The following is a 12043-nucleotide window of genomic DNA, read 5'->3' as shown; positions in this document are numbered from 1 at the left end:
AAGGTTTTGGGATTGGTCGGCGAATTAATTTTTGACAACCTTTAGGTCTATCATTCGGTGCCCAAACCCCAGACACGGCAAAATTACAAACCTATAGTTGCAGGTCTAACAACCGTGCCACTTTTAGATTAATGAACAATCGCTAGACGTCTAGACCAGCAGCTAGTATGCATCTCAATCACAGGCCAATAATAAATATCAGTAATTAGATTAACCACTAGGGCATCAATAGCTAATATTTAAAAATAAATATTGAATGCTTCTTTTCTTTACCAGAAAAGAAATAATTTCATTTAGCAAGAGAAAAAAAGAAAGCAAGAAAGAAATTGATATACAACAACCACCATTCATGATATTTAATATTTTTGATATCAAAAGATTGTCATCTCAATTTGATAGGGATAGTGAAACATAAAATGCACAGCATATTCGGTGTATATGCATACATGAAACCAATCAGAAAACAAGCAAAACATACTCCAGTGCAGCAAGAGAATAAAGCTTCTCTCAACTCCATCACTGAATCAGCTTAATTCTTGCAGCCCTGTCCATCACAAGGGATCAAAGTTTCAGCAAATGTCCTCAAGTTACTGAAAGAACATAAAAAACAGCAACAATGGACAGGAAAAAATTATATTTTTATGGGGATATTTGTAAGATCATCACTTATGTACATGAGATGTAGTCTCCGATGAATGCAGCAAAGCCCACATAAGAGGTTGGTTCAGAACAAAATGATTAAGGTTAAATAATCAACCAATTCATAGCCCAACCTTCACATATGGCAGAATCTGTAAAAATGAATCACAAAAAAGGAATGATAAATAAGATGTTTGCTCCAGATCAAAAAGCTTTAATGGAGGGTGGACCTGTTAGTGAGGACCATGTGTTGCTTCAATTACTGCTAAATGCGAGATCAATAAAGAAATTTAACAACATTTAAGGCCAATATCTCAAAAGTATTCTGTTCGTTGTAAGGATCTACGGTATGGTCCACAATGGTAGGCACTGTTGTAAGACCATTGGCACACTTTTGTATCAGCTCACTTACTAAAAACAATAATAACTTCATTTAGGTGCGTTTAGTTTAAGACCGAAATCGGAATCAAAATAGATTGGAATGAAAATCGAAATTGACATATTCCTCGGCGTATTGGTTCATAACTGGAATCAGAATCAAGTTAAATTTTTGGAAATCAATTAAATAGAGAAGTATTTTTAGAAAATCCTTGGAGCTTGTTTGGATTTTCTTTCGGAACTGGGCTGAAAATCCTGTAGGATTTGTGGATTGGGCTAGTACAACCAACAAGATCCCAAGCTACTAGCTGGATTGGCAAAATATGCAAGAATAGCTTTGGGGTGGGCTGGCCTATAGGAAGAAAAAAGTTTCTCCCTATGGGATTCGGGCTGGCCCACTCTAAAGGTATTTCTTGGTATTTCATAAATACAGGCCTAACTCAGCTTGTAGCTTGTGATCTTGTTGGTTGTACTGGCTCAATCCACGAATTCTACATAATTCTGCAAAAAAATCCAAACAGGCCCTAATTTTTTCAACTAAACCGCTAACAAAATGGGATTTGAATATTAGGAAGTGAGCTGGTATTAGGCATTGCTGTTCCCCTCGGAATAGCCTCGGAATAGGTATGGAAATGGAACTCCCTCCAACCAAATGGCTGGAGTGAGAGTCACTTATTCCCATTCCTACACTTATTTCCATTCCTACTCCAGAGCCCAACTCTCTCCAATTAAATATAAAGTTAATCGAAAAGAAAACACACAAGGTAGTGTCTCGAATCCAATTCTAGCAGGCCATGGCTTGCACAAATAAAGCGCACCCTTCCGCGCATTACTAACTTAAATGCCAGCATCAAACTCCAGACTCCAGACCTTTAGACATGGTTAATTTTTTTCTTTTTTTTTTTGATGGTAGACATGGTTAAATATGATATCAGGGACAGAGACACATATCCCTTATTAAATAAACCATTGCTCCCCTCCAAATTTAGAGCAATGAATTTTGTATCCCTAGGCTAGTTATAATCAGCGTAAACTGGAGCATTTAAATCTTTGAAATAACGTGGATTGCACATCTCCTTGACATGAAGATAGACCATCAAGGACCTGCCCAAATCCTAGTAGAGATGATTTCCTGGCAGAAGTCAAATAGCATAATTTTTTTTTAAATGCATGAAAACAATTCTTGCAGTGACAAAGGTTAGCAATAACACATCAGTTGTCACCATTCTAGGTGAACATGAATATAATGCATACATATAACATGCTGGCAAACAGAGAGCTTCACGAGAACCAAGAGCACACCTTGTAGAGGCGTAGCCACATACAATAGTATCTTCACAGCAGATGACACATTTCAATGGAACGTCAAGGAACAATCAGTGAACATTTCGTTCCTTTAAACTATATGCAGAAACTACATATTCACACATCTGCAAAACCATAATCTTACATCCAGATCTTTTTCCCATCAGGTTTGAAAAAAAATTAATGGCCAGACATATTTAAGGAAAGCAGATAAACAATCATCTTCCAAGCAGAAGCACATCCATTATAAAATAAGATCAACAGGATTAAAAAAAAAAAAAAAGAAGGCCCAGTTAGGAACTGTTGTTTTTTTCATGTTTCTTCTTTTTCAAAACAGATATACGGAATCCAATACAAAAAAATATGTTTGGTTATCCTATTTCTGTTTCTATTTTCCATGAAGAAAATACCTGAAGCTTTAGATTACTTAGGCCCTGTTTGGTACCCTTTTTTCCTTTTTTTTTTCTCAAACAGACACATTGAAACCAATGTAGAAAACACATTTGGTTATCCTGTTTCTTTTTTTTTTTAAAAAAAAAACTTTCATTATTTGTGAAAAAAACTTGGAAGTAAGAAATTTTTGCTTCCATTTTTTTAAGTGGGTCATCTCCTTCCCACCCTAACTCCCCACCCCTCCACTACAGCCCCCTCCCACCTGGTCGTGCTGCCAGCCCCGGCTTCTTCTCGGCCGTTCCCATATCACCACTGCTGCCAACCATCACGTCCTCTTTTCATCGTGGGAAAAATGAATGATTTTTCTTCTTTTTCCCCTTTTTCTTAGTTTTTAATGATTCAAGATTTAGGTGAGGCAACCAAATCAGCTGTCCCATGTACTCTGCTCCATCATTAATATTTCAAAGAAACATATGCTGCATTTATATATATAAATTAATCTATATAATGAAAGGTAATCTATTTTAAATTAAATTTATTTTTATATTGAGAAAGAAGAGTTTTTCTTTTTTTTCCTTTTGCTTTTTCTTTTGCAAATTGTGTTACTTATCTCTTTCATTCCATCCCGATATTACCTCCAGCAAGCAGCGGTAGGATGTCGCCCTCCTCGATGATGATCTTATTGCGGCCACTATGATGAGAGCTCTCAACCTCAACATGATCCAGCAACTCCTCCCAGCTCTGCCTCTTGGCCTTAACATGGTCAAGCAACTCCTCTCGTAGTTGAGAGAGAGAGAGAGAGAGAGAGAGAGAGAGAGAGAGAGAGAGAGAGAGAGAGAGTGAACCAAACATATTTTCTATTGTCAGAAATCTGAAAAAAATAGAAACAGAATCCCTTTTTTCATTTTTTAAAAAAAGAAAAGTGCCAACAATACCAATTACAGCCTTAAAATACTGTTTTCTTTTTGTCAACAAAGACATACAGGGGAAGCCATTCATCTCATAAATAAATTAAACTGAATCATCAGATAATCAAAAAAAAAAGGGGGCCCCGAAGAGGGTACAGGGGCTCTCGTTACCCTGGATGCCAAAACTTCACATTTTTTATACACATACCTAGATAGAGAGCCAACCAACCTTTTTGTACGTTACTAGGTTATAGTGAAACACGGCTATGAACCATCTGTGCAAGAATTAACAAGTTGGATTCAGTCAAGACATGCCATTTACAGTGGCTTGCCTGAGCAGCAAGAGCAACAACTGCAATGTAGCCCTGACTCCACTTTAAAGCTGCTAAAATGAAACTTAGATACCGAACTTTCCAATAAGAGAACACATTATTTTCTGGCAATTTTTTGAGTATCTGGAAGCTTTGTCTAGAGAACAATTGCCTTACTGGAAACTAGTATGCTCACACAGAGCACCCAAGTCTATGCATATGCTTTTATTCAGCATCAACATCTTAAGAAACAGATTGCAAAGTTAAGGTGTAAAAATATCTGGACACATTAGCTGCTTTTCATCAATCATGTTAAATTTCCAAATTGCATAATTTATATGTAAATTATATGCATTTTTCTTCTCAGTATATGAATAGCCTCTGTCCATAGCTCCAAATGCCTCCCTAGTAGCCCTATTACTGCTAATTATTTTTTAGATCAGTGATATCCATAAGGATTCACAGAGACTGCTGTGAATGTCTAAGAGGAACCTAAACTCAAAACATGTATATGCATCATCTGTCAAAAGAAAATAAGGAAAAAAAAGCTGGGATGGATTTCAGCACCTCGTTGGTACATATTGACATGGTTTTGTATCTCTCCTTGGCGATGTGTAACAAGTGTCAATTTTGTAAGACAAAGTATACATAAAGTGACAAGTCCTGACTTATATACACATGACAACATTTATCCCAGTTTTCTAGACTATTAAATTTCAATCAAATTATAACAATTGGTAAATTGGACACATCTCTTCTGGAATCACAGAAATAAGCAATTCCATCATAGACAATGCTTGATGTCAGTAAGATGAAACTTTACTTTAAGGACTTAGGAGTCTCAAATCACTATCAAGAATAACATTTGTAGAAACCTCCATGGTTACATCACAACCTATAGCTATCACATAGACATGTAGGTTCAATATGAGTATCTGACTTAGAAGAAATTAGACCTACAGATACAACTTGCATCATGCAGGTCATATATACTAGTGAAACAACAATGGCATATATATGTGCATTTGACTCAAGATAAATAAGGTTTACAATATGTTTTTTTGTGTGCGAGAGAGAGGGCATGGGGCAAGTACTCCAAAAGTCAAGGTTTTAAAAACCACTAGAATGGGATGGTACAAGGGGACCGCATTGTTCCAGTAGAAAACCAGCACTAGTACATAGTGTGTCGGTACAGGATATAGTCTCATACCACGTGTTGGTACCTGATACTATGCCAATTTTTCAAAAAAAGGGGTATGCCCTTTGGTAGTACTGGTTTTTAAAACCTTATACCAAGCAATTGTGTTATTTTACCATACCAACCTAATTTCAATATACTACTAGACAACCTTGCTGTAAAAATATATCAGACAATAGAAATGTATGCTTCAATGTTCACTGATGGAGTAGCAAGGCAAACACACGGTAACCGAAACATTTGCATATCTAATTTCAACTCCAACATGCAAAAACTAAAATTTGCATTAGATACTTACAGCTAGATATCATCATCCATTTATGCTAGTGAACTGCAGTGCATCTTCAAGTGCCATAATTGGGACCAGGAGTGGATACCGGTGGACCATATGAATACCTCCACTGATCACATGCTGAACACTTCTCTAACTTAACACTATTCTCCAAGGTACAAAATTTACATGACCAGGTCTCGAATTTCGATCCAACATCTTTAGGTTTTTGTGTGCCACAAGCTTCACAAACTGGTGCCAGAGGCTGTAGCGGCCCAACCATGTCAGAAACAAATATTAGCCCTTCCATAAACGTCTACCAGAATTGTCTAAAGAAATGATTATTGCATGCTAGCAATCATGTTAACGACAAAGATGTAGACAAAACATAAAATGGTTGACGACTATCAGCAACTAGCTAGGCACATGAGTTCACGATATAAATAGTAGTGGTCTTAAAAGAGTAGGGATTTTGTAAATTGTATCCATTAGCTGCTGCATTATTATTCCTGTATACTACATGGCAAACTGCATATAGATGTTACCGTATAAGTGTATTTGAATATGATATGGAGCGATAGAAAGAACAGCCTCATCACATTTTGCATTTTCCAGGGAGAAAGGACACAACAGAGTCCCAAACTATAACAATTTACACTGTATTTCCCTTTCTACATATTAAATTTATTATTCCTATTGGCCCAAAAGGTACAGGGGCAGAGTTAGTAAAACTGTGAGAGCATCCATATTAATTAAATGGGAGACAAGGTGCAGATTGAAAGCATGAATAGAAGACCTGTGATTTGAGAAAAAGGTAGAAAGAATCGAATTGTTGCACGCTAAGATGATATAGAGGTCTTTCTAAGCGCTATAAACACCAAATATATATTCCCTAGCAACTTTCTCCTCCAAACATCTGTACAGCTTTTTGAACGAATTGAAGAAATCTTTCATAAGCAGCAAAGTTAAAAAAAAGGAAGGAAAATGTTTAATTGAAATCTTCAGCTACCCTTCAAATATAAATCAGCTTGAATATTATTGCAACTTGAAGCCCTGAATCGTCATCAGTGAATGCTGTTACTTTAGTTCTTCCAATGGCTGAGAAATTGGTGCATGTTGTCTTGACTAACATTCCATGTGGATCGATATCTTAAAGGACTAATTGCTCCCGTATGGCATGCTCAATTAATAGGTTAACTAATTCATTGTGATGCACTAATGCTTAATCAGTGGTAAATGTTTTATTGGTCATATTGATCTGCCACTAATATTGTTCTGGATGAAGCATGTTAATACTGAACTTGCTCTAATTACTAGCAGACAACAATATGCATTCAGCAGTACACGATTTGTGCAACTGTATGTGTGAAAGAATATTCAGGGCTGCGGTGCACCTCATACCATTGCTATTGTCTTACCTGATTAAAAAGAGTGCACACACTGCACTCCCAAATCACTTGATCTTCTGTATCATCTGTTGTGCCTTGGGAAGATGAACCACCAGATAGTGGTGCTCTGCCACTGAAAGTAGAATCCTCTAATGCACTGTTTTTGCCTTGTGGTACCCCATTGGAAGATTTTGAAGGTTCCTCTGATTTTGTAAACGCAGGTTCCTTTGACATGCCACTGCTACTATCTACTTCACTGGCGATGTTGCTGTGCCCAGATCCACACCACAAATCATCATACATTCTCCTCTCTGCAGCCATGGCAGCGGCTTGTATTGGACTAAGTGCAGTCATAATGTCACCATTTCCCCCTAATCGTTGTGGCCCAGATGGCAGTAGCGGTCCGATACGTGCCCGTTTTTGTGCCGCAGCCACTGCAGTTTGCCGAAGTGATGACAATGGGCGCTGGAGAGTATACCCACCCAGACGTCTTCCAGGAGCATCAAATCCCTGTCCAGTGCCAGTTGTACCCTTGGCCATCAGTTCCTCGCATTCCTGCAACAATCCGTATAGTTTAAACTTTTTTAATACCAATTTTTACCCAATTTTGTCATGAAACACATCAGTTCAAAACTTGAATGACAAAATCATAAGATAAGCATCAATGACACTTTTCCCCATCCTTGGATAGACCAATATCCCCTAAATATAAAAAAACTAATTAGATGTCTCAATGTACACTTTATCATAACCTATTAAAAGCGCTCTATTTACAGGAATCCCTACATGATAATACATCTTCCATACTGCAAACTAAAGTATAGAATCATTAGATATATTGGGGGTGACTAAGCCCGAGAGATGCAGAAGCATCAAAATAGATTATCTATTAGTTTCTTTTTATATTATTAACACTCCAGTACCACTTTAAATAAAATTAATCACATCAACACAGATAAAATTTGAAGTTTCTTAACCAATGTACAAAGAACCATGCTGTCATTACCGTGAAAAAGAAAGAGCATTGCACGGATGCATGAGAAAGGCAATAAGAATTCATTAGAAAAAAAATCATCTGATGTATTTATACTTATTAAATAGTGAAAACAGGATGTAGTCGTCTTAATTCACAGTCAATACAAAGTGTTCAACATACCCAACCAAAAAGTTGAGAGGTTTACATGATCATGCGTGTTCATCATCATGATTCCAGGGAGGAATAACAATAAACACTAAAAAAAAACTCTAATCACACAATATTCATCCGCATGAAATTGATTATACTGAGAGAAGACAGATTCCAATGTCTTGGTTGCTTTCTGATCACTATATCTGAAAATCATGTTACGGTAACCTTAATAATAGAGGGGAGTATAAAGGCCACAGAATTCTTTAACAAAAATAAGGTTTTTGATGACAAGCCTTGCGGATTTCGTCCCAGAGCTTGTAGAATTGGGCGTTGTGAGGGCCGTGTTCGATGTGGCACAGTTCGTGGAGCATCGTGTCCAGGACTTGCTCGAAGGGGAGGAAGTCCCAGTCCCTGTTGGGCCTCCGAAGCCGGAGCTTCACCTCGGCGCCTCCCCCTACGTTTAGCCCCAGAAGCGCCAATTTGATCGGACTGCAACTCAATTGAAGAGGAGTAATAGGTCTCCAACGAGGGAGAACGAGGACAAATAGGGGGAGAAATAAAGGTTTCCTGGATTACCAGAACTCTGAGAGTTTCTTGACCTTCCATTTGCGCCGCCGCATGATCGGCTGGACCTGCTTCGCCACCCGCTCGAGCATCCGGCGGGCCTCCTCCTCGCCGGGCTTCTTGAGGGTTTTAATCTCCCATACCTTGTTGAGGTCTCCGAGATCCATCGCCAGGGGAATCGAGAAACCCTAACCGTAGAATGAAGCCAGAGGGGAAGAGGGAAGGAGCCCGGAAGACCGCTCGGTCTCTATCGTCTCCTCCTTGGCAAAGAAAGAGGCACCTTTTACGAGTTTCATACGAGGAGAACGAGGGACTCGGGTTGCATCTTTCGCGCGAATCCACCGTTGGATCATCAAACGCACGGATTTTAAAACACTCGATCGCCGTCATTCATCGGCCTTCACAGATCTCAAAGCGAGAGTGGATGATCCAACGGTGATTCTCGCAAAAGGAAGGTGAATCCTTCTTTCGCGCGAAAGATACAACCCGAGTTCGAGAAAGGAGATGGCCGGATAGAAAATTATCCTCGGTTCCTAGGTGTATTTGAATTGCTTTACAAGTCGCTTAGCGTCAAACTTCTATTTAGCCTTTAGCAGCACTTAGCGTATTAAAAATGGAAAAAAGATAATCAGAGACCCCTAATTTAACAATAATACGCAACGGCGCCTGAGTTGCAAGGTTGAAGGTTTATTTAAATACTGCATATCGTTTGCCGTGGATAGTTTTTTGGGGAACTTGCTCAGCGGTCCATTTATTGACCGAACTTTAACATTAAATCCTTGTTGACCGGTTGTTTAACAACCGGTCCATATATATTTTAACATTGCTTTATGGGACAAAAATGCCCCCGCCTCTCCCATTCCCACCGAAGAAGGAGAAGAAAAAGGCAGCCGCCGGCCACGGCCCACCCTCTCCCGCGCCTGCCGCCGGCCACGGCCCACCCCCTCCCGCGCCTGCCGCCCGCCCCCTCCCGCACCCGCTGCCTCCTTCCGCGCCGCCGGAAATACCTCCGCCCCCACGGTGGGGAGGTGCCAAAGAAGATCGAGGAGCCGCTGCCCCCCCCCCCCCCCGGTGGCCCCATCCTGCGGCCGCCACCGTCCGACCCCCTTCCGTAGCTGCCGGCCTCGCGAGAGGAGAAGGAAGAAGAAAGAAGGAGAAGGGAAGAAGAGAAGAAAAAAAAAGAAAAAGAAAAGAAAAAAAGAGAATGAAAGAAAAAGAAGAAAATAAAATAAAATAAAAATAAAAATAAAGTTAACTGTGTTCCTAGACAAGTTAACTGAGTTCACAGACAACTTAACTGTGTTCACAGACCTGGAGTCGACCCCTTAACAGCATGAGTCGACCCCTGCTCACCTGGAGTCGACTCTCAGGCTTTCCTAGACAAGTTAACTGTGTTCACAAACAAGTTAACTGTGTTCCTAGATAACTTAACTATGTACCTAGACAACTGTGTTCCTAGACAAGTTAACTGTGTTCCCAAACAACTGAACTGTGTTCCTAGACAACTGTGTTCCTAGACAAGTTAACTGTGTTCCTAGACAAGTTAACTTTGTTCCCAAACAACTTAACTGTGTTCCTAGACAAGTTAACTGTGTTCACAGATAACTTAACTGTGTTCCTAGACAACTGTGTTCCTAGACAAGTTAACTGTGTTCCTAGACAAGTTAACTGTGTTCCCAAACAACTTAACTGTGTTCCAAGACAACTGTGTTCCTAGACAAGTTAACTGTGTTCCCAAATAATTTAACTGTGTTCCTAAACAACTGTGTTCCTAGACAAATTAACTGTGTTCCTAGACAACTTAACTGTGTTCCCAGACAACTTAACTGTGTTCCTAGACAACTTAACTGTGTTCCCAGACAAGTTAACTGTGTTCCCAAACAACTTAACTGTGTTCCTAAACAACTGTGTTCCTAGACAACTTAACTGCGTTCACAGACAACTTAACTGTGTTCCTAGACAACTTAACTGTGTTCCTGGACAAGTTAACCGTGTTCACAGACAACTTAACTGTGTTCACAGACCTGGGGTCGACCCCTGCTCACCTGGAGTCGACTCTCTCAGGTTTTCCAGAGAGCTGTTTTTCTGCTTGATTTCAGGGGTCGACTCCAGCTCTTTAGGGGTCGACCCCAGCTCTTCAGGGGTCGACCTCAGCATAAGTCTACAATAATTTTCTAATAACACTTAACTGTGTGCACAGTCGAAATAACTGTGTTCTGGGATAGAATAAGTGTGTTCCGGGGTAGACAACTTAACTGTGTTCTCAGACAAGTTAACTGTGTTCCCAAACAACTTAACTGTGTTCCTAGACAAATTAACTGTGTTCTAGACAAGTTAACTGTGTTCCCAAACAACTTAACTGTATGCTTAGATAACTGTGTTCCTAAACAACTTAACTGTGTTCACAGACAACTTAACTGTGTTCCTAGATAACTGTGTTCCTAGACAAGTTAACTGTGTTCCTAGATAAGTTAACTGTGTTCCCAGACAATTTAACTGTGTTCCTAAACAACTGTGTTCCTAGACAAGTTAACTGTGTTCCTAGACAAGTTAACTGTGTTCCCAGACAAGTTAACTGTGTTCCCAGACAACTTAACTGTGTTTCCAGACAAGTTAACTGTGTTCCCAAACAACTTAACTATGTTCCTAGACAACTGTGTTCCTAGACAACTTAACTGTGTTCCCAAACAACTTAACTGTATTCTTAGATAACTGTGTTCCTAAACAACTTAGCTGTGTTCACAGACAACTTAACTGTGTTCCTAGACAACTATGTTCCTAGACAAGTTAACTGTGTTCCCAAACAATTTGACTGTGTTCCTAAACAACTGTGTTCCTAGACAAGTTAACTGTGTTCCTAGACAACTTAACTGTGTTCCCAGACAAGTTAAGTGTGTTCCTAAACAATTTAACTGTGTTCCTAAAAAACTGTGTTCCTAGACAAGTTAATTGTGCTCCTAGACAACTTAACTGTGTTCCCAGACAAGTTAAGTATGTTCCTAGACAACTTAACTGTGTTCCCAGACAAGTTAATTGTATTCCCAAACAACTTAACTGTGTTCCTAGACAAATTAACTGTGTTCCTAGACAAGTTAACTGTGTTCCCAAACAACTTAACTGTATTCTTAGATAACTGTGTTCCTAAACAACTTAACTGTATTCACAGACAACTTAACTGTGTTCCTAGACAACTGTGTTCCTAGACAAGTTAACTGTGTTCCTAAACAATTTAACTGTGTTCCTAAAAAACTGTGTTCCTAGACAAGTTAACTGTGTTCCCAGACAAGTTAACTGTGTTCCCAGACAACTTAACTGTGTTCCCAGACAAGTTAAGTGTGTTCCCAGACAAGTTAAGTGTGTTCCTAGACAACTTAACTGTGTTCCCAGACAAGTTAATTGTGTTCCCAAACAACTTAACTGTGTTCCTAGACAAATTAACTGTGTTCCCAAACAACTTAACTGTATTTTTAGATAACTGTGTTCCTAAACAACTTAACTGTGTTCACAGACAACTTAACTGTGTTCGTAGACAACAGTGTTCCTAGACAAGTTAACTGTG

At 39.3% G+C, this 12043-nt stretch overlaps 1 protein-coding gene across 14 annotated transcripts; it reads right to left on the bottom strand.

The window, feature by feature from the left end:
• Window positions 1-326: 326 nt before the first annotated feature.
• On the bottom strand, window positions 327-8819 carry LOC103718405 (zinc ion binding protein). 14 transcript variants are annotated; one of them, XR_005511641.3, is made up of 7 exons: window positions 8497-8819; window positions 8214-8409; window positions 6822-7346; window positions 5431-5668; window positions 3351-3586; window positions 675-791; window positions 327-544 (listed from the first exon to the last, which is right to left on the bottom strand). XR_005511641.3 is itself a non-coding variant. In XM_008807211.6 (5 exons), exons 1-4 carry the CDS (start codon window positions 8649-8651, stop codon window positions 5477-5479), a joined length of 1068 nt encoding a protein of 355 aa, XP_008805433.2. In that variant the 5' UTR covers window positions 8652-8819; the 3' UTR covers window positions 327-544; window positions 5431-5476. The 14 variants fall into 14 exon arrangements, 1 of the variants encoding a protein (XP_008805433.2); XR_005511642.3 differs by lacking the exon at window positions 3351-3586 and adding an exon at window positions 2320-2350; XR_015975732.2 differs by having other exon boundaries at window positions 2320-5668.
• Window positions 8820-12043: the final 3224 nt, after the last annotated feature.

This window comes from Phoenix dactylifera, chromosome 2, assembly GCF_051530095.1.
Source record: "Phoenix dactylifera cultivar Ajwa chromosome 2, Ajwa_hap1_PhDact_Kaust_v1.1, whole genome shotgun sequence".
Taxonomy (NCBI): Eukaryota; Viridiplantae; Streptophyta; class Magnoliopsida; order Arecales; family Arecaceae; genus Phoenix; species Phoenix dactylifera.
This window is presented reverse-complemented; position numbering and strand designations above follow the sequence as displayed.

Excerpts from the sequence above, each read along its gene's own strand:
- LOC103718405 (XM_008807211.6), bottom strand. The coding sequence starts at position 8,651 with ATGGATCTCGGAGACCTCAACAAGGTATGGGAGATTAAAACCCTCAAG. Across the intron at positions 8,410-8,496 it reads AAGAAACTCTCAGAGTTCTG|TCCGATCAAATTGGCGCTTC; the intron begins GTAATCCAGGAA and ends ATTGAGTTGCAG. Across the intron at positions 5,669-6,821 it reads TGTGCACTCTTTTTAATCAG|CCTCTGGCACCAGTTTGTGA; the intron begins GTAAGACAATAG and ends GGGCCGCTACAG.